Source organism: Hyperolius riggenbachi, chromosome 8 (genome assembly GCF_040937935.1).
Source record: "Hyperolius riggenbachi isolate aHypRig1 chromosome 8, aHypRig1.pri, whole genome shotgun sequence".
Classification (NCBI taxonomy): Eukaryota; Metazoa; Chordata; class Amphibia; order Anura; family Hyperoliidae; genus Hyperolius; species Hyperolius riggenbachi.
In genome coordinates this window covers 43093288-43116325 of record NC_090653.1, presented here as the reverse complement: position 1 = coordinate 43116325, position 23038 = coordinate 43093288, and the positions used below count along the sequence as shown (strand labels likewise).

Genomic DNA, 23038 nt, shown 5'->3' with positions numbered 1-23038 from the left:
TCCTCTGAGCTGGCTGGGCTTTCACATACTGAGGAATTACATACAGGCACAGCTGTCTGCACTCTGCAGGAAGAAACAGCCTGACACTTCAGTGGAAGATAGCTGCAGGGGGAAAGAAACACACAAATGATCTCTTGAGATTCAAAAGGAAGGGTGTATACAGCCTGCTTGTGTATGAATGTATTTTCTATGTGTGGACATACTGTACATCAACCTACTTCCTGTTTTGGTGGCCATTTTGTTTGTTTATAAACAAACTTTTTAAAACTGTTTTTAACCACTTTTAATGCGGCGAGGAGCGGCGAAAATGTGACAGAGGGTAATAGGAGATGTCCCCTAACGCACTGGTATGTTTACTTTTGTGCGATTTTAACAATACAGATTCTCTTTAATACTCTAATTCCCCATAAACTACACAAGCTACGCCCACAGGTTTTCAGAGAGCCAAGGCACTTTCAGACAGTAGCAAGGGCTCATGAGAGCTCAGTCTGGGCAGGAGGAGGAGGTATACTAGCCAGAGATTTCAGAGGTGGAGGGAGGAGGAGGGGGAATTAGGTTTTTTCACAGGCTGAAGATGCAGATAAGCTTGCTCTGATACAATGACAGCAGCCAAACATGGCTGCTGTCATTGTATCAGGAAGAAATATTCATATTCTATTGAAGCTGTTTGCACCTAGATTTGACATGTAAACTATCTAAACTTTAGATAATATATATAGACAAGTTACTTGTTATAGTTAGTTTTTCATCTCGGATCTGCTTTAAAAAGCCGAGTGTGGATTCTTAACAGGAGCTTTAACGGTCTTCTGCAATTTTAAAAATAAAGCTATGAAACTGGAAATAGAAATAAAGCCCTTTTCTATACAATTAATGTTCTATTTATCATCTGTATTACATATACAATTCATTATCTCAATTTTATTTCAGGTTCACTGTAAACCATAAAAATTGCCTGGCTGTCCTGCTGATCCTCTGCTGTCTGATACATTTAGCCACAGACCCTGAACAAGCATGCAGATCAGGTGTGTCTAAAAAAAAAAAAAAAAAAAAGTGGGACAAGATTATCTGCATGCTTGTTTCTTGTGTTTGAGTCAGACACTGCTGATTCCAGATTGATCCGCAAGACTGCCAGGCAACTGGTATTGTTTATGGCATAGCGGTTAGCACTCTTGCCTTGCAGCGCTGGGTTCGGATCCCAGCCCAGGGCACTATCTGCAAGGAGTTTGTATGTTCTCCCCGTGTCTGTGTGGGTTTCTTCCGAGCACTCCGGTTTCCTCCCACATCCCAAAAAACACAGATAAGTTAATTGGCTTCCCCCTAAATTGGCGCTGGACTACAATACATACACTACCCAATACATACATAGGCATAGGACTATGGTAGAGATTACATTGTGAGCCCCTCTGAGGGACAGTTAGGGACAAGACAATATACTCTGTACAGCGCTACGAAAAATGTCACCGCTATATAAATACAAAATAATAATAATGAGATATAAATATGGCAGCCTTCATATACTTCTCTCTTCAGCCCCGTCTACACGGGGAGAGGTTGTAGCGATCCGGCGGCTCGATTAGCCGCCGGATCGCGTCTTCCGCGTGCCTGTCCGCGTCCCCGCTCGCGCGCCGCATTCGATTCCCCGCTCGTGACCGCTCGTCCCCGCCGGCGCCGCTTATCTTCCGCTCGATTCCCTGCCATTATCCCCTCACGGGCAGCGAGCAGGGAATCGGCGGTGCGGAGATCCGTCCTGTCGGATCTTATCAATCGAGCCGCATCAGCGGCTCGATTGATAAGGAGCATCGCGGCCGCATCTACTCGTGTAGATGCGGCTTTAAAGTAAATAAGGGACACAAACCTGAATGTCTTACCTTAATTATGTTTTGTGCTGGCCAGAGGCCAGATCTTTTGTTTCTTGACGCTTGGCCAGTGCACTTTTCTGCCACTGCTGTGCACTACTCAGACTTAGCCACAGGCTGTCTTATTGGTTTAGTTTGTGCCTTTGACTTCAAGTAGTGCCCTCTAGTGGATGGTAGGAGTACTGTGGACTATTTCTAGGTAGAATTGGGACTTAAAGGGACTCAGAGCTTAACTAAGGAAAATGTTTTACACATACCTGGTGCTTCCTCCAGCCCCATCCGCTCGGATCGCTCCCACACCGCCGTCCTACGCTGCTCGCAGCTTCGGTACCGGGTCCCCGCTCTTCCGTAAGTTGGGGCCAGTCTACGCCGGGGAAGTGCGCCCTCTATGTATCTGTCCAGCGCCTGCTGGGGAGATACGCTAATTGCGCATTTCTCCAACATAGACTGGCCCTGAAGAGACCATATATACTCTGTAAGATGTTGGCGCTATATAAATACTAAATAATACAGGCTAGTGTAAATGCACACACGCCAACAGGTGGCTGAAGAGACCTTTGGGGGTCCCAGTTTTGGATCCCCTCTACTGTGGAGGACAGGGGAAGCCTCTTTAGGATCCAGAGGCCTCCCCTCCTGAGGTAAGTACCCCTAGGGGCACTTTTTTCATTACAGATTTACTTTAAGGGGATAACCATCGGTAGAGGCTTCTGTGTAAAGCCTGGTCTACACGTGCCGATGTATCTTATCAATCGAGCCGCTGACGCGGCTCGATTGATAAGATCCGACAGGTCCGATGTCGCCGCGGCCGATTTCCCCGCGAGCGGACAATGGCTGGGAATCGAGCGGAAGATAAGCGGGGACGAGCGGGTATCGAAACCGACGCACGCGGGGATGCGGAAGAGTCAATCTGGCGGCTAATCGAGCCGCCGGATCGCTCCGGGTAGATTAGGCTTTAGAGTAGGTTTAGGTCATAGTTAAAAAAAAAATGGTAAGGTAGAATATTTGTAATTTTACCAATATTCTACTAGCGGCAACATCCGGCGCCCTTTTTTGTAGACACCTTTATTACATGTATGACAGCAGAGGGGACGGACTTTCAGGTAAAATCTACATACAATATCAAATGTAAGTGAATCTCTGTAGAACGCCTAATAGCACTGAAACATGGTAAAGTACACAATCGTGGTGAATCTCTTAAAAGCGCCAAACCTCAGTTAATCTCTGTGGAGCATCGATTCTCAGTGAACATCCCATGGTGTACCAAGTCTTAGTGACTACTGTAGATCACCAAATCTCAGTGAACGTCTTACGAAGTATCAAACTCTGTTAACCTTTTAAAAGAGTAGCTGCTTAGACTGACGTATCAACAGCAAAGTTTCCTGGAAATAATTTTTGTAGAAATTGCATATCCCCAGTGCAGCAGAAGCCATTCTCCACCCGAATACAGAAAGAGAGAGCAATGATCCTTTCCACACTTCTCAGTAATGCTTTAGCTTCCAGAAGTTTGGCTGGGGGCACTGTCGTCGTATCTGAAAAAGAAAATAGTATAGAAGATGGATTATCCTTTGTTTCCATGAAGGATGAACACTTTCAGTTTTAAAGGCCACTTTTCAAGAATATTATGTCTGTCAGCATCAGCAAGGGGCGTGGGCTCTCTCCAGAAGCAGAGGCTAAGGAACTACACGGCTTCCACAGAGCACAGCGTAGGGGAAGGTGGAGTAAGCAGGGCTTCCCAACAATGTCCTCAAGTACCACCAGTGGTACATGTTTTAGAGAAAACCTCAAACGTTCAGAGCCAGTGCACACCAAAAACCTCTAGCAGATCCACAAAACACTAGAGGTTTTTTTAAGCAGATTTTCAGAGCGATTCTAGGCATGTTTACAGAGATTTTCTAAACATGCCTAGTGTTTTTTGGAGCGTTTGTGTAGCAGATTTCATATCTTGTTCCAGTAAAGCTGTTACTGAACTGCTTCTGGAAAACAGATCTGATCTAGCGTTTTTCAAAGCAGTTTTCAACTTTCCTACACTTTAACCACTTGAGGAACCAGCCTTTACCCCCCCCCTCCCATCATAAGGACCAGCGCTGATTACTGAGATCTGTGCTGGGTGGGCTCTACAGCCCCCAGCACAGATCAAACATTAGGCAGAGCAACCAGATCGTCCCCCTTTTTTCCCCACTAGGGGGATGATGTGCTGGGGGGGTCTGATCGCTCCTGCCTGCGTGTGGCTGGCGGGGGGCACCTGAAAGCCCCCTCCACCGCAGGATTCACCCTCTCCTCCCTCCCTGCCCCAGAGATCGGAGGCTGCACAGGAACGGATCTGTCCTGTGCAGCCTCTAACAGGCTCCTGCCTGTCATGTGACAGCGATCCCCGGCCGCTGATTGGCCGGGGATCGCTGATCTGGTACAACGCTGCTACTGTTAGCAGCGTTGTACAAATGTAAACAAAGCGGATTATTTCCGCTTGTGTTTACATTTAGCCTGCGAGCCGCGATCGGCGGCCCGCAGGCTATTCACGGAGCCCCCCGCCGTGAATTGACAGGAAGCAGCCGCTCGCGTGAGCAGCTGTTTCCTGATTAATTAGCCTGCAGCCGGCGACGCAGATGTGCGTCGCTGGTCCTGCAGCTACCACTTTGCCGACGCGCGTTATGAGTGCGCGGTCGGCAAGTGGTTAACATTGAGGCAGAAACGCCTCAGAAATCTAATAAATACTGCAGCTCCCAAGTTTGCGGAAAAAAACGAACCGCTCTGGTGTGCACTAGCCCATTGAAATACATTACCCAAGCGGTTTTCAAACTGCTAGCTTTTTTAAAAATGCTCATGAACCGCACTCACCTGTGTGTGGCTCTGACTGCAGCCAGTCGCACAGAGGACAAAGAAGCAGCGCATGCTCTGGCCACTCGCACTGCCCTGCCACCTGTTTGTGGCTTGGACTGCAGCCAGTCGCACAGAGGACAAAGAAGCAGCGCATGCTCTGGCCACTCGCGCTCCCTGTCACCTGTGTGTGGCTCTGACTGCAGCCAGTCGCACAGAGGACAAAGAAGCAGCGCATGCTCTGGCCACTCGCACTGCCCTGCCACCTGTTTGTGGCTCCGACTGCAGCCAGTCGCACAGAGGACAAAGAAGCAGCGCATGCTCTGGCCACTCGCGCTCCCTGTCACCTGTGTGTGGCTCTGACTGCAGCCAGTCGCACAAAGGACAAAGAAGCAGCGCATGCTCTGGCCACTCACACTGCCCTGCCACCTGTTTGTGGCTCTGACTGCAGCCAGTCGCACAGAGGACAAAGAAGCAGCGCATGCTCTGGTCACTCGCGCTCCCTTTCACCTGTCTGTGGCTCCAACTGCAGCCAGTTGCACAGAGGACAAAGAAGCAGCGCATGCTCTGGCCACTCGCACTGCCCTGCCACCTGTTTGTGGCTCCGACTGCAGCCAGTCGCACAGAGGACAAAGAAGCAGCGCATGCTCTGGCCACTCGTGCTCCCTGTCACTGTGTGTGGCTCTGACTGCAGCCAGTCGCACAGAGGACAAAGAAGCAGCACATGCTCTGGCCACTCACACTGCCCTGCCACCTGTTTGTGGCTCCGACTGCAGCCAGTCGCACAGAGGACAAAGAAGCAGCGCATGCTCTGGCCACTCGCACGCGTACGTTAAAAAGGGGCGCTGGGAAAAAAGGGCGCCGGGTTTTTAACGATAAGCATGGATAACGTTTAAAAATGTATTGTACTATATTTCGTTTAAAATTAATGTTTTTTAAAGTTATAAATCATTAAATAATGTGCATTAAATCGGCAATTGTAAAAACGTTAATCTTTCGTTTAAATACTGAAACGTATAATAACGTTAAAAAAAAAAATTACTAAGTAACCCTCCCTGTACCTACCCCTAACCCCCCCTGTTGATGCCTAAACCTAAGACCCCCCCTGCTGGTGCCTAAGTAACCCTCCCTGTACCTACCCCTAACCCCTAGACCCCCCTGTTAGTGCCTAAACCTAAGACCCCCCTGTTGGTGCCTAAACCTAAGACCCCCCTGTTGGTGCCTAAACCTAAGACCCCCCTTTTGGTGCCTAAACCTAAGACCCCCTGTTGGTGCCTAAACCTAAGACCCCCCCTGTTGATGCCTAAACCTAAGACCCCCCTGTTGGTGCCTAAACCTAAGACCCCCCTGTTGGTTTTTTCGTTTAAAAATAATGTTTAAAAAAAAAATGTACTGTTTTTCGTTTAAAAATAATGTTTGAAAAAAAATATTGTACTGTTTTTCGTTTAATAATAATATTTAAAAATGTATAAATCATTAAATAATGTGTAATCATGAGAAGCAGTAATAAAACATTAAGTCTCTGGGCGCCGCTTTTAAAACGTTATTTTTCACCGGCGCCCTTTTTTCCTATCGGGCGCCCATTAAACGATATTTATTATAGGAGTGAATGGCGGCGCCGATTTGTCCACTAGCCTCAGGCGCCCGAATTTACTGTTTCCCACTCGCACTCCCTGTCACCTGTTTGTGGCTCTGACTGCAGCCAGTCGCACAGAGGACAAAGAAGCAGCACATGCTCTGGCCACTCGCACTGCCCTGCCACCTGTTTGTGGCTCCGACTGCAGCCAGTCGCACAGAGGACAAAGAAGCAGCGCATGCTCTGGCCACTCGCACTCCCTGTAATTTCTCGCTCCTGCCCAGATGTGCACAGCAATCGAGGCCGGTACAGTGTTATGTATTCTTGACAAGTACCGGTCATACATCAGCATCATTTCTCAAGTATGCATGCCCAGAACACTATCGGCTGCTGTGCACATTCGGGCAGGAGCGCAAATTACAGGAATTATTTGTTGAATGGGGGGCAGAGCAGCACAACTGAGATGAGCCCATTGAAACCAATGATCGCTAGTCAGAGTGTTGCACAATTTTTTTTTTTTTGGGGGGTGGGGGGGGGGGGGGGGGGGCTTGGTGACTGCAGGCTTAGGGCACTGGAAAGTACAAATCCGGCCCTGCGCACTGGTGTGCACCAGCCCTCGCAGGTGGGGTAATTAGTATCTCAGCAGAGCTGATTACCTACCTCTGGATTTCCACAAAACATGCTGTGTTGGTGGTACTTGAGGACAGGGTTGAGAAGCACTGGCAGGGCCGGCCCGCCCATGAGGCGGGGTGAGGCGGGTTCCTCAGGCGGCAGGAAGTGGAGGGGCGGCACCAGGCATTGAGAGGAAGTGCCTGCGCCTGGTTTTTGCCGCCTTTACGGAGAGACTGACTGGTCACACTGGAGTGTGCTACCTACCGGCTACCGCCGCCGCCCGCCTCGACTTGCCTGCGCTGCAGACAGTGAAGTCTCCCTGCCTGGCAGTGGCAGCACGCAGCACACCGAATCGGTGAGTAACCCTCACCCTGTGTGCACAGTGACGCCAGCCCTGCCACTTGCGTGACGTGCCGCCCACGCCCACCCACCATGCCGGACTTCCGAGTCCGAGGTGAGCTCTGCCGCCTACTAGGCCTCTGTGAGGCTGTCCTGGCTGCACCGCTGCGCTGCCTTCACTCCGCCAGCAGAATCCGGGACCGGAAGTGGCTGGAGGAGTCACGCTGCCCGCCCGCCGCTGCTATCGCCATGATAGTCACGGTCACTGAGTGCTGCCGTTACCGTGACAATGATGAGCCCGCCGTTGCTCCCCGGCCTTGCCCGCCAGCGAGAGATGGAGGAGCAAGCTCGCTGCCCTCTGCCCGCCTGCGCAAGATGGATGCTGGCTCGTGCCCGACGCCTGGCCTGCCCTCCGCCATCGTCGTCGCCGGACCCCACCATCCCCCGTGAGTCACTTTGCTGTGGCTGCCCCAGACTCTGGCTCTGGCCTCTGGCTGCTCTTCACGGTCGGGTCGGATTCCTTTTTTGTATGTTCTAATGTTATGTAGTCAGACTGACACTGACTGGTGGTATATTTATTTGGAATGTGGTAGTAGACTGCAGGGCCAGTTCCAGCTACAATGGGGCCCCTGGGCAAAAGCAACCTGCCCCCCCTCCCCCCTGACACCTACCCCGGCAACAAACCCCCCCCCCCCCCCTCTCCAGACCCTGAGACAAGTCAGGAGGAGACCTAGCAGGGCCCAGCAGCACTTACAGGCTCTGGAGCATTTGCTCAAGCACTGCTCCCCCTCCCCTAAGTATTATAGCCAAATGAACCCCTAATTACCCCCTACCAATATTATAGCTATATGTGCCCCTAATAACCACCCCTCCCCTCAGTATTATAGCCATATGCACCCCTAATTACCCCTCCTCCCAGTATTATAGCCATATGTGTCCCTAACAAACAATGATAATTATATGTGCCCCTATTGTCCACTCCCCTTCCCCCAATATGATAGCCATATGTGCTCTTAATACCCCCCTCCCCACAATATGATAGCCGTATGTGCTCCTAATGCCCCCCTCCCCCAATATGATAGCCGTATGTGCTCCTAATGCCCCCCTCCCCCAATATGATAGCCGTATCATGTGCTCCTAATGCCCCCCTCCCCCAATATGATAGCCGTATGTGCTCCTAATGCCCCCCTCCCCCAATATGATAGCCGTATCATGTGCTCCTAATGCCCCCCCTCCCCCAATATGATAGCCGTATGTGCGGGGGGGGGGCGCCTTCACGATCTTTGCCTCAGGCAGCAGAAAGTCCAGGACCGGCCCTGAGCACTGGATTATAGTACCTCTAGGGTAGGGATGTCCAAATCCAGTCCTCAAGGGCTAAGGTGGTCCTCACACGTTTGACACAGCTCAAATTAAGTAATGGGATTGAATCGGGAAAGGTTGTGGTTCATCAAGTAGAGCACGTCTCCCATTTCTCTGCCCATCCTAAACACTGGCATGGATATGGTCTGCAAGGACTGGAGTTCGACAGCCCTGCTGTAGTAAGTACTAAATTTTGTGCTGTCTAAAGACCACCAGGTCATGGACTCCAAGCTTGTATCAGTAGTGGCCACTGGATGTAGGAAGTGATCACAGTGAATCCAGTGCAGGAGACTTGTGCGCACAGGGAGTAACTTCAGTGCGCGGAGCTGAAGTTACTTTTAAAGGGACCTCTCATGGGCATGCCTTTAAGCCAGACGACTTCCAACAAAGTCGTGCTATGACCCCTCTGGAGGAGCCTCTTGCAATGGCCATGCGTGTCACTTCCTCTTCCTGCTTCATTCAGTGATGCACTTCTCTAACAGAGAAGTCAGGGGTGACCCAAAAGTTATAACATAGATAAGATGGCAGCTGCGATTTTTAAATTGAAATCGAACGAAAACTGTTTGGTGTAGAACAGCATTCAGGAATCAAATGAAACAGGAGAGCACAAGCTACAGAAAGATATGAATCTTTAAAGGACACCAAAGGCGAAAATAAACTAATGAAATAAACGACTGTATCAATCTTCCTTCTCCTAAAAATGACTTTTTAAAATATTCCACAGTTTTATTTTGTTTAAATCTACTTTTTAAGTTTTAACTGTTTTATTGTTTTTGCTCAATGACACATTCATTGAAGTATGCCACAGCTAAAATCTATGAACTATAGACCCTTTTTATCTCTTTCCTGCTCTCAGAAGCCATTTTCTGCTAGGAAAGTGTTTTGTAGTTGGAATTTCTTATCAGTGAGAGTCACACTCTAGTCACTTCCTGCCAAAGTCAGGACTGAGTCAGCCACTTGCATACCTGATATTTAACGCTTTCAGGCAGAGAAAGAAAAAAAGGAACACAGCATAGTTATTTGTGTGTTAGGCACTGTACATACACATGTCTATCTCATCATCTCAGATGTCACCTTGGGTATCCTTTAAGTACTTTGCAGTACTGGTTGGAGTCTTAGGGCCCGTTTCCACTAGAGCGAATCCGCATGCGTTGTCTGCATGCGGATTCGCATAACCAATACAAGTGGATGAGACTGTTTCCACTTGTCAGTTTTTTGGTGCGTTTTTCTGTGCAGGATTTTTCTGCACGGTAGGGCCTGCAGAATTCGCCTGCGTGTGGAATGCAGGCGATTCACAGGCAATGTATTTAATAGGGGAAATCGCACATGCGTTTTTTGCCGCGATTCCGCGTGCGAATTCGCACTAAAACTAATGTACATTGAGCCAGGCAGTGACATGGTTAAAATCGCTCATAGCCTGCCTATGCGAAATCGCATGCGAAATCGCGGCAAAAATCGCATGCGGATGCGATTTTGTCAGCGGTGGAATCCCAGCGATTCACACCGCACTAGTGGAAACGGGCCCTTAAAGGCATACCCATGAGAGGTGCTCGGAGTCTCTTTAAAACACAATAATTCGGCTTCCAGCTATTGCTGGAAGCCAAATTATTTAATTCCCCACCATCCATGGCGGCCTGGAGGGGGAATAGTATTTAACACGGTCGGGACTTGTGCAGCAGCAGGATCGGCTGTATCCTGTGCCCAAGTCTGCCACGCCAATACGTTACCTCTCGTACGCGTAGGAAGGAGCTGCTTACACGGTATGTGAGATTAGGACCCTGGCGATGAGCTGGAGACTTGGCAGAATCAGCAAACTGCCGCTTTCATTAACGTAATTACGGGTGACTCCAAATAGGGATGGTCAATGAAATGCAAATCATTTTGAGTTGATGCAGTACTATGCAGTACTATGCAAATTTTGTATGCAAATTTATGCATCTTGAAAATGAACCAACTAAAGCTGTATAAATTTGCATACAAAATTTGCATAAAGCTGCAATTCTTTGCATTGCCTTGACAAGGCTCTAATTCCAAACTATTTTCAGGGTGGTTCACCAATCAAATGTTTGATTAGTTGCTTGTGGCCAAGTGTGCAAAATAATAAACTATGGAAGTAGATGATAAATGATTTTTAGGTCTGTAAAAACCGGACACAGATCAGATCATAAAACTTACATGTTGCCGCTAATGGTGATGATATTCACGGGAGGGTTTGGCGAAGGGTTAAACTCGTTAAATGTCTTCACTGTGATTAAAAACACTGGAGGGTTGTAGGGGTCACTGATGTCAGAGGAGCGCCTGGCGGGACAGAAATGACGATCAGTTCGTTTCATCTGGACTTGCATTACACTTTGAGCCTGATTTACTAAATCATATGACACTTCATTGCAATCCCCCATTTTGCATGGCTGGACAATCGTGTTCCCTTATGTACTCTGCAATCACCCCACAGTGACGGTCATGTCTGCAAGAAATCATGGAGGAGCACGGGATCAGTTTGGGGTAAACCTAGAACAGCAATAATGAAACAATTGTAAAGCGCTTTTCTCCCATAGGACCCAAAGCGCGCAGGAAGAGGCATCGGGAGAAATCACTGGACCCCATAGCAAAGTTTTTGTAGGGTCTCCCTTCTACTTTCCCCCCTATAGTTTTCACTAATAATCTAGTTGTTCCCACCCTACCCCAGTTTATTATTATTATTATTTATTGTATTTATAAAGCGCCAACATATTACACAGCGCTGGACAATAAATATATACAATGATACAAGGATGACAGACATAACAAGGTTATACATGCAAATTGGACAAAATACATAGTTATTTTGGTTGAAAAAAGACATACGTCAATTGAGTTCAACCAGTACAAAGTACAACACCAGCCTGCTCCCTCACATATCCCTGTTGATCCAGAGGAAAGTACAACACCAGCCTGCTCCCTCACATATCCCTGTTGATCCAGAGGAAAGTACAACACCAGCCTGCTCCCTCACATATCCCTGTTGATCCAGAGGAAGGTGAAAAACCCTTACAAGGCATGGTCCAATTAGCCCCAAAAGGGAAAAAATTCCTTCTCGACTCCAGATGGCAATCAGATAAAATCCCTGGATCAACATCATTAGGCATTACCTAGTAATTGTAGCCATGGATGTCTTTCAACGCAAGGAAAGCATCTAAGCCCCCTTTAAATGCAGATATAGAATTTTCCATAACTGCTTCCTGTGGCCATGCATTCCACATCTTAATCACTCTTACTGTAAAGAACCCTTTCCTAAATAAATGGCTAAAATGTTTTTCCTCCATGCGCAGATCATGTCCTCTAGTCCTTTGAGAAGGCCTAGGGACGAAAAGCTCATCCGCCAAGCTATTATATTGCCCTCTGATGTATTTATACATGGTAATTAGATCCAACCTAAGGCATCTTTTCTCTAGACTAGATAAACCCAGTTTATCTAACCTTTCTTGGTAAGTGAGACCTTCCATCCCACGTATCAATTTTGTAGCTCGTCTCTGCACCTGCTCTAAAACTGCAATATCTTTCCTTTAATGTGGTGCCCAGAACTGAATTCCATATTCCAGATGTGGCCTTACTAGAGAGTTAGGGCTCGTTTCCACTATCGCGAATCTGCATGCGCCCAACGCATGCAGATTCGCACATGTAATGCAAGTGGATGGGCCTGTTTCCACTGTAGCGTTGTTAAGGTGCATTTTTTTCAGCGGTAAAAAAACGCACAAAAGAGCCAACGAATTCGCCTGCGAGTGGAATGCATGCGAATCGCCGCTAATGTATTTAATAGTAAAAACGCATGCGTTTGTTACATGCGTTTTTACCCGCGATTTCGCGTGCGATTTCGCACCTTTTTCAATTTTATTTTGCCCTGGCAGTGTCATGGTTAATTTCGCATGGCACCCTGCCATGCGAAATCGCACGCGAAATCGCGGGTAAAAACGCATGCGGAAACGCATCCACATGCGTTTTTACAAGCGTCGGAATGCCGGCGAAATCGCGTCGCAACAGTGGAAACAAGCCCTTAAACAGGGGCAATATTATGCTAGCATCTCGAGTTTTTATTTCCCTTTTAATGCATCCCAAAATTTTGTTAGCTTTAGCGATATGGGCTGGTTAGGTAGGCCCAGTAATACAAGTACAGGCTGTCAGTTTACTGTGTTTAATCCAATTGCAGCTTCAATAAAGTTATCTCTTTTGAGATAAGTGCGCTGCTTTTGACCTCAGTCAGCAAAACTCATTGTGCTGTAAATTCTTGAAATGCTTTGATCTCTCTCTCTCTCTAGCAGAAAATATAGAAACTGAAAGCAGAAGTCCTCTTATTGTCCCCCACTGCCCCCTAGTGACAAGTGGCCATAAATACACATTACAGCAGCCTTTCTCAACCTTTTTACTCTTGAGGAACCCTGCAAACTACTTTTTTTGATCTCAAGGAACCCCTGCATTTATTTTGCAGGAGGCGTGGTCTTTAAAAGTACGTGTGGCTGTTTATTTCACTACCCCTATTACACTGCCACTCATTATACTGTATCCTTTATCCTGGTGCTTTTTATTAATGTGCTCTTTATTATTCTGACCCCCAATTTGGAGCTTCTTTTTACAATAGCCCCTATTATAGTGTGCTCTATTATACTTCCCCCACGATGGGGGAAAATGCCAAGAAACCCCTGCAGAGTCCTCAGGGAACTCTGGTTGAGAAAGTCTGCTTTACAGTAATACTTATTAGAAACAAGGACATATAACCAGGGCCGGCCCGCTCATGAGGCGGGGTGAAACTTCTGCCTCAGGCAGCACATTTCTAGGGGCGGCATCCGCCCGTCGGTGGGTGCAGGGAGCCCGCCGCCGAGCTGGAGGGGTAGCGGGCAGGACGGGGGTATTGGGCCTAGCGGCGGGGAGGGGGGTCGGACCCCCCCTCCCTCGCCTGGGTCCCCTGTCCTCCGCTCCCCTCCAGCCTTAAATAGATCAGAAGCGCTACTCGTAAGAGGCAGTGGGCGGGGAGGACTCACCTCTTCCTCGCTCGATCCAGCGTGCGCTCCACTGACATCACTTCCTGCAACGCCGCCCACTGTATTGTAAGTGTTTTTCAAAATTTGCCTCAGGCGGCAAAAAGTCTAGGGCCGGCGCTGCATATAACATAGAATAAAATAAAAAAAAAGCCTATAAAAAATGTCTGATAGAGGGTTAAGGCTACTTTCACAGTAGGACATTACATCCGATGCGATGTTAAGGTCGCATAACACGACGCATATACACTTTCATAGTGCTACGTTAAAGTAGCACGTTAGGAAATGTATTTACTTTGGAACGAAAACGGCGCATGCGGAACATTTTCAAAAAAGAAATGAATACATTACTGAGCATGTGCAACACAAGTAACGCAGCAGATTCATTGCTAAACGCACAGCATGCAGCACTTTAATAACGCTCCAAGTTACACACTAACGCAACGTGTGCACTGTGAATGTCGCACAGGCTTTGCATTGCTGTGCGTTACTCTGTGTTAAAATATTTTCTAACGTGCGACTTTAACGTCACACTGTGAAAGAGGCCTAATACTCTTAGGGCTCTTTCACATCAGAGCTTGCGTTGGAGAACGCTCAAAGCATACGTTTTGTTGTATGCGTTTTGATATGCGTTGCACTGCAGTGAGTGTGCGTTTTTAATCCGTTTTCAATGCGTTACAGGACATAGGAAAACGCAGATAATTTTTTTTTCTTTTAGTTTTCAACTTTCTACATTGTTCCTCTGTTGCATTCTGGGACTGATTGCCTGCGTTAACGGATTAAAAACGCGCATAGTGTGCGTTTTACATTGACTAACATTGTAACGCATAAAGCTAGGGTTGGCCAAAAAACTGCGCCTGGGTGCAGTGGAACGCAACGCACAAAAAGGCTGCGTTATATGTGAAAGCTAAAATGAAAGTCTATGGACTTTCATTTCACCTTGGGTAACGCAAACTTTATCCTTTGCGTTGAAACGCAGAAAATCTGCCCTAATGTGAAAGAGCCCTCAGCCATAGACCCTGAACAAGCATGCAGTTTAGATGTTTGTGAATGAAGTGTGACCGGATTAGCCACACGTTTGTTTCAGGTATGTGATTTAGGTTAGGTTCACAGTGGGACGTTGCGTTTAGGGGACGTTATAGGGCACATACCGTGCCCCTAACGCAACGCCTGGTGTTCTCTGATGTAGACGTCAGACTGAGCCGCGTTGTGCAGCTCACTCTGGCGTCCATGATGCCGTGATGCGTACTCTTGGACGCATGCGGCATCACGTGGTCCCGCCCAAAAAATCGCTGCACAGAGCGGCCGCTCCAGGAAGTAAACACTGCACGTCACACCTTGTAACGCACAGCATGCAGCACTTTCTCTTGACATGGAGCGTTACAATTATGTAACGCAACGTGGGCACTGTGAACAGCCCATTGATTTTTCATTACTGTGCGGTGGGGCTGCATTACAGGATGCACTAACGTGCGCCTGTAACGTCCCACTGTGAACCTAGCCTCAGGCATTACTGGATGCATGAAAGATGAGCAGGACAGCCGGGCAACTGGTATGTTTTAAAAGGAAATAAATTATGGCAGCCTCTGTATCCCTCTCACGTGTATTTTAAATCTCAGCCTCTCTTTACCTGTGTTTCTCCACGGCCACAAGTCCCAGGACCACGGCAGACAACAGAACGGCAGCAGTGAGTGACAGAACAATGACTATTCCATACGAGAGGCCACTGTGTTCTCCTGAGAGCTGTGCGGGAACAGTTACTTCTGCAGGAAAATAACACAAACAGGAAATCACTGAGCAGAAACATGAAGGCTTGCAGTGATGAGCAAAAATTACGCATAATTGCAATCTCATATCGTAATTTCCCATCATGATGCAAAATCATAATGCAAAATTTTGGAAAAAATCATAATTTCGTAGGTAAACGTAATCAGGAACTGTAATTTTGCATTATTTTCACATCATTTCATGCAGATGTTGGTGGTGCATTAATTGTGCATTAAATTAACCATGAAATTATAACGCTAAATTACGGTTCCTAATTACATTTACATACGAAATGAAGATTTTTCCTAAAATTTCACATTTTGGTGACGATAGCATGTCACCATAATTGCTACATACATTAAGGAAAAGGGTGGGAACAAGTTAAAAAAAAAATTTCAAAAAGGCTATGGGGTTTTTGAGAAACTTGATTTTAAAAATGCAAAGAAGAATATATTTTTTTTAACTGTTATTTTAAAAACCATTTTTCCTTTTGCATTTTAAAAATTGATTTTCTCAAAAAACTACAAATACTTTTTGTTAAATTATTTTTTTTCTTGTCCTATTGCTACTATTCCCCATATCCCCTATTCCTCTACATACCTAGCAATTTTGGTGACGGTAGTGTGTACAAAATTATGCAAAATTACGAATGGATTACACAAAATCAATTGAATGTCCAATTTGTAAATATGTAGTTTTTGTAATTGGGAAAATCGTAGTTAGAAGATTACGGTCATCGCTAATGGCTTGCTCAGTCGCCTAAATGAACTGCACATGAGGAGTCAGAACCATAAGTGTAAAGCCTTGTTCATATTACAAATCGCCAGCACTATCGCAAGCACTGAGCAATTTGGTTAGTGATTTTAAAAGCGCTTTTCCCTGTGCTTTGCACTTAGAAAAGCGCTTCTGTGGACTGATGATTTTTTAACACTTCCTGTCGTCAGTCAGGAAGTGAACTCTCTGACCCAGAAATTAATAAATACAATGTATTTATTCATAAAAGCACTCAGAAAATCACTATTCAAATCGATTTCCCTATACTTTCTATTGAACACAAACACTCAAAAAATGGTACAGGAGCAGCGTTTGCGATTCAATAGAAAGCGGAGCGCTCATAGATGAACACTCCCATAGGAAATCATTGCACAAGCTCTTTTAGAGCGATTTACAAAATCGCCAGCGCTTAAGAAAAAAATGCAAATGCTCCTAGTGTGAACAATCACAAAACGCTAGCGATTACCGCTAGCATTTTGCGGGGAGTGATTTTTCTGCGATAAACGCGGAAATATCACTGGAAAAAGTAGCGTGTTCTATACATGCTAATCGCGATCGCTCCAGAATCGCTGGCGATAATCGCAAAACGCCCACGATCGCAGCAGTGAGAACACTGCCATAGCGTAGAATAGGAGTAGCATTTTGTAAAAACGCTAGTCGTTTTGTAAAAACGCTAAGCGATTCCCGCTTAGGTGTGAACGGGGCCTTAGGGTGGAGGGTGACTAGACACGCTAGAAAGAAAAAACACAGAAACAACAGGAACCCCAGTAGTGCAATATGTCACAAAAAGGAAAATGCTAAAGGCCTGAAAAAGTTGGTACTCACAAAGGGAGGTTGCAGGCGGGACAACCAACCTCTAGAAGCAGATGGAAATGTATATACCTGATCAATCAGCCTCCTCCGCATTGCCGCCTCCATTACAAGCTACCCCCGCCTCAGGTAAACAGAACGGCTAGCAACAAGCAGATTGTCACTAGCCTGGCAATATTTTCAGGGGGGACAGCAGAGCTATGGGAGGACTAGCAGTAGCGATAGGAAGTAGAGGCATGTCATTGTGGTTAAGTTTTAAAAATTCCGCCCCGGGTTCTCTTTAAGCGGGAAAAATCCTGGGGTTGATATCTCAGCACTTATATCTCCTACACTCCAAATTTTGAGGGCACCTCCGGAATTACCCGGTTCCCTCTATCTAGGGATAACAGCGCCTATGGCAAGCATCAAAATTGCACCCCCCCCCCAGATGTTGAAAATACTATGGAGCAGCAGTATATGACACATTCGCAGTCATTTTTTGGAAGATGACGGCGCTTAAGTACGTGATGACAAATAAGCAAAGCACTGTTCTCCCGCAATAGTCGATATTCTTTGGGCGACCCACGTAACCTAGAACCCGGTCATACTGTACTGTGTATGCACAGTATGTCCTCCTCCCCTGTGCCCGCGCCGAATGATGTCACTATACAGGAGTACGCTCGCTACCCGCGCTACACTGCAGTGAGAGTACACGCAGGACAGGAGTGAGAGCGCTTCTGTGTAATGACATCATTCATGCACAGGGGAGAAGGACATACTATGCATACACAGTATGTCCGGGTCCTGTGAGTTGCCCAAAAGAACATTGATTATTGCAGGAGAACAGCAAGTGAGGGACAGGAAAAGAAAGTGGTATTTGCTTATACCACCCTACCATTACCACAACATATGCCTATTTAACCAGAGTCGTTTGGCTCTGGTATCCTATTTGGTCAGTGAACAGTGGTTGATCAATCAAGTCTTAGTAGATTATAATATTTTAAATTTTACTTCTGCCACCAGCCAGGTGTGCTCTGCCCCATGCCTCACAGACACAATGTGCACACTCACCGCCAGCGCTATTGTATAGGTTCGCCGCCTGCCCGCAGGAGGAGAGGAGAGGCCAAGGGATTCTGTGACCTTTACTGCTGTGCCGGTGACCTGCCGTGCAATGCCCCCCACGTGTCACCTAACCGCCTGGTGCCAGCTACATCCACGCACTATTTCCTGCTAGTGAGTCTCTCCTCCCACCTCCATTACATATGTGGCCAATCAGGAGGAGGATCGGATTCGAGGATAGAAGGCAGCGAGAAGGCGTCAGCGTTGCTATGGCGACCAGAAACACTGCGGGACGGAGGTCCCCGCAGCGTCTCTGGTCGCCATAGCAACTGCGGCGCTGCCTTGTATCCCCGTTCCCGCTCCTGATTGGCCGCATACGTAATGGAGGTGGGAGGGGAGACTCACAGGAAATAGTGCGTGGATGTAGCTCGCACCAGGCGGTTAGGTGACACGTGGGGGCATTGCACGGCAGGTCACCGGCACAGCAGTAAATGTCACAGAATCCCTTGGCCTCTCCTCTCCTCCTGCGGCCGGCGGGCAGGCGGCGGACCTATACAATAGCGCTGGCGGTAAGCCAGCTAATATAGGGGTGATTAATTTCTTGTTGGGGATGCGCCCCCCCACAAGGGGGCGCCTATAGCAGGTGCCCTATGTGCACCCCTACAAATACGCGTCTGCTCCCAGCCCCAATGGTTCACACGATAGCTTTGATATACATTTTCTCAGGAACCAGTCCATACCTTGAGGCCCCATCCATGAAATAAGTATTGCGCAAAGTGCGCCGCGGCGAAAAATGGATAGCCACACCTCAAAAGGTGAAAAATGGGCGTGGCCAAACCATGATGTGGATGGAGCCAAATACTAGCAGTTTCTAGGCTAAATTGCACCCAGGGCAAGGGTGTAAAATGCGCCCCCAACGTGGAGACAGGTATAGGTGCCCGCAGTATAGGTAGCCCATATAGTTGCCCCCAATATAGGTTAGATAGGTAGGTGCCTCCAATATAGGTAGCCAGTATATTTGCCCCAGTATAGGTTAGATAGATAGGTGCCCCCATTAAAGGTTAGATAGGAAGGTTCTTCCAGTATAGGTTAGATCAGGGGCGTAGCAATAGGGGTTGCAGAGGTTGCGACCGCATCGGGGCCCTTGGGTCAGAGGGGCCCCGAAGGGCCCTCCCTCAAGTACAGTTTTAGCTCTCTATTGGTCCTGTGCTCATAATAATCACTTCTATAGATATTTTCAATAGTGGCAATCATTTACAAACTGTTCCCCACCCCCTTCTTGCACCTCTGACACTGTGGTTGCCATTGGCAGGTTTTGGTGCGCCGTATCAATTGTTATGTATAGAGTGCATGGGTATAGTATAGGGTCAGATAGTAGGTACCCCCTCAGTATAGATTAGAAAGCTAGGTGCACGCAGTATAGGTCAGATAGGTAGGTATCCATCAGTATAGGTTAGATAGGTAGGTGCCCCCAGTATAGATTAGATAGCTAGATGCCCGCAGTATAGGTTAGATAGGTATATGCCCCAGTATAGATTAGATAGGTAGATGCCCCCAGTACAGGATAGAAAGGTAATATGCCCCCAGTATTGATTAGATAGGTAGATGCCCCCAGTATAGGTTAGATGGGCAGGAGGGTGGGCATAGCGGAGGGGGGAGCAGGCAGAGAGAAGTTTCCACTTACCAGCCTCCAACCTGCATGCAGCTTCTATTTTCATCAGTCCTGTCGCGCGTCGCATTGGTAAGAGCACTCCCTGTGATGACATGCAGTTACGTCATCACGGGGCGCTGTTACCATAGTGACAGACGCCGCACGCCGGCACAGGATGAAGATAGAGGCTGCATGCAGGATCGAGGTAGGTGAGTGGAAACTTCTCTCTGCCCGCTCCCCCCTCCGCTATGCCCACCCTTCTGCCGCACCACCTGCACGCCCACCACCCGCAACAGAGCAAGGCCCCCCCGTAGTGCGAGGCCCCAAGCGGGGGCGTAGCTCGCCTGTATGCTGGCGGTGCCCCTGGAAGTAGGTCAAACATGTCAGAAATTACCAGTTCGACTCATTGATCTGAAGGGAAATTGCATCGTGTGTACCTAGCATAAGAGTCAGAGGATCAGCAGGACAGCCATGCAGTTTGCATTGTTTCAAGGAAATCTAAAGCAAAAAAAAAAACATTTAACTTTCCTGAGGGTTTTGCCAGCCCCCTGCAGCCGCCCTGTGCCTGTGATTCTATGATGCTCCTGTCACCCCTCTTTCAGCTGGAGGCACAGCCCCAGGCCATGCACCTCCTGATTGCTCTCCCGTAGATGGGAACAGGGGGGTAACTAGAAATCACTGGCCCCCCCTGCGAAACTTTGGAAGGGGGCCTCCTCCCCCCTCACTTTCTGCACAGGTAAACTGAGAACCAATGTTATTCTCAGTTGGCTAGTGCACACTTGAATGTGTTTTCCCCATGCAGATAAAAACATACAGCAGTGAAGCACTGCAGGCATTTTCTCTATCCGTTGTATTAGCTTCTGTGATAAAACGTGCATGTTTTCACACATACAGATACACATGGGGCTTGATGACACAAAGCCGTGATATGCTTAGCGCACGAGTTAGCGTGCGTACAGGTTTGCGTGCATTAAAAGTAAAGGTTTGCATGCATTAACTTTCCTTGCTCACGTGCTAACCCGTATTTTAGCGCGTGAACGGGGAAGTTAATGCATGCAAACCTGTACGCACGCTAACCCCGCGCGCTGAGCCTATCACGGCTGTGATAGCATTTATCACGGCTTTGTGAATCAAGCTCGTGGTGTGCAGAAATGCATACAGAAAACCGACAGATGAGTGTGCTCCCAGCCTCAGCTTATTACACTCACTCTGTCCATCTCTGATGGAGCAGAACTGGCTTTGCAGACTCCTCCAGCATCACTACAGTACACAGCACTTAGGGAGGGGTAGAGAGGTTGAGGGGTCAGCGCTGTACAGAAGACCCTGCTGCACACTGAATAGGGACTGTCTACAAATCTTTGTCTACAAAACTTTGTATGATTCCTTATCAGTGGCTGAGCAGTTGCAGTTTTTAGAACAATTGTGCAGAGAGCAGAAAGCTTTTTTTCTCTCCGTGACCTTAGTTGTCAGTCTCTCAGGGCAGGGAAAAGAAACTTCTCCCCCCCACAGGGCCCTCTTTCGGCTTCTGGCCCCTCTGCGGCTGCATCCCTTGCAGGGTCTATTGTTACGCCCCGGGGCGGGAGCATTCTGCGTATGTGCTGTACTTAAAAATCTCTATTGCGCATGTGCAGAATGCACCCAGTAAAGGGAGCACGATCAAGTATGCACAAGCCCGGCATGCGCAGTTGGTCACTGACTGACTGAGTAGTCCGGCTGAAAGAGAGGTGCTGCAGGGGACTGAAGCATCGCAAAATCACAGCGTGGGCACAGGGTGGCTGCAGGGGGCTGGTAGACGCCTCAGGTAAGTTAAACTGTTTTTTTTTTTCTTTGTTTTAGGTTCCTTTTACAAGAAAATAAACATGCAAGCCTCCATATCCTTCTCACTTCAGTGTCCTTTAAGCTATATCTATAAAACGTCTGCTGAATATGCACCCTTCCTGGAGTGCAGCCTCCACTTCCTGCACACATGCCCAGGTGGGATCATCAGCGCTTCAGCAATGTCACTTCACCATCTTTGTGGCTTGCCGCAAAACAAGTTCCGTTGGTGGAACTGAAGCTTCAGCTTTGGGAAACGCTGGTGTCTGTGAGACTGCAGTACTGGGAACAACCACAGGGGGATCTAAAACTCCACTCTTTAGAATAATGCTAGGTACACACTATAGAATTTTCTGTTAGATAGATAATTTCCAACATGTTGGAAATTATCTATCTAACCATCTATCTGCCGAGCACTTAGGCATTGTTCTACTCAGCAGGATATAACCAGAAGACAATGCACCAGAGATAATGACCAGTCTCTACAGAAAATAATCTAACAGGAAATCTAACAGAAAAATCTAACAGAAAATTGTATGGTGTGTAATAGGCATAATTCTGAAACCCCCTCATTAGCCCAAGTGTTCAAAAGCTGAATATTCACCTGACACCCAAGAAGATGGATCCCAGTAACGTCCCTTGACGACTAGCAATCCACGAGCCATCTTCCTACGGGCGGGTACATACAACATCACGGGACGGGGAAGTGATTGCGTACTTTGAGCGGAGTCCTAAGGGATCTTAAAGATCTGATCTACCATGATGGTCATTATCGCTGCGCGTCGACAAACGGAGTGAAAAAGCAGAATTTTTTTTGTGATTTTTGAGCGATCGTGATTGCAATGTTAAAAAGTGGTAAAAAAAAAAAAAAATCGAAAAAATGTACAGCAAATAATACGTGTTTTTCCACGAAAATCCCCACCACAAAATGCTAGCGAAAATCGCTAGCGTTTTGCGATCCCCAGTGTGAATGACCCCTGAGACTAGGAACCCACTTGGGCGATTTTGCCAACGTTTTGGGTTTGCCGACCATTGCCGGCAATTCCCCAAAAATGCTTTACTAATGAAAGTAAGTAAGGGGGGGGGGAATCCATTAGTGGGATTGTGATTATGGGTAATTGCAGTCGCAGAACATAGCATTTTGAGCGTGTTTGCGCTAAATGCAAAGTATATAATAGCTGCATAAATCAAAGAAATTATGCAGCACTTTTTGGGGGGGGGGGGGGGGGGGGGCAAGTGATTAGTCTTTTAATAAACTTTATTATACTTATTGGGGCTCTGTATTTCCTTCTTCCGTCCATAGCCCCTCCCCTAAAGGAAGCGATCACAGACGCTTATCTGATTGCTCATAGAGAAGCACCTCTTCCTTTATAGGCGGGGCTACGGACAGAAGAGGGACGCCTGGTAAGTATAATAAAGTTTTATACAAAAAAAACCCACGCAAACCACTAATCAGAAGCGCTGTACAGTTTACTGTACATTGCTTCCAAGCATCCGTTAATTGTGATTGCAAATACCCTAGGAATCACTGCATGCTGTGCTGCAGCAATTTTTAATCTCTGCAGTAATTCTTAGTGGGTTCCAGGCCTTAAATTTTAAACTGGCAATTTATAATAAA

General features: G+C 47.4%; 1 protein-coding gene across 1 annotated transcript in view; it reads right to left on the bottom strand.

Annotated features, from left to right (window-relative positions):
* Positions 1–3320: 3320 nt before the first annotated feature.
* Positions 3321–23038, bottom strand: part of LOC137528108 (major histocompatibility complex class I-related gene protein-like) — a 37364-nt gene continuing 17646 nt past the window's right edge. Inside the window, exons 5-7 of the mRNA XM_068249392.1 lie at positions 15196–15328; positions 10732–10854; positions 3321–3385 (exon numbers count right to left, since the gene is read on the bottom strand). Of these exons, the coding sequence (XP_068105493.1) occupies positions 3346–3385; positions 10732–10854; positions 15196–15328 (296 nt within the window). The 3' untranslated portion in view covers positions 3321–3345. The remainder of the gene's footprint in view (positions 3386–10731; positions 10855–15195; positions 15329–23038) is intronic.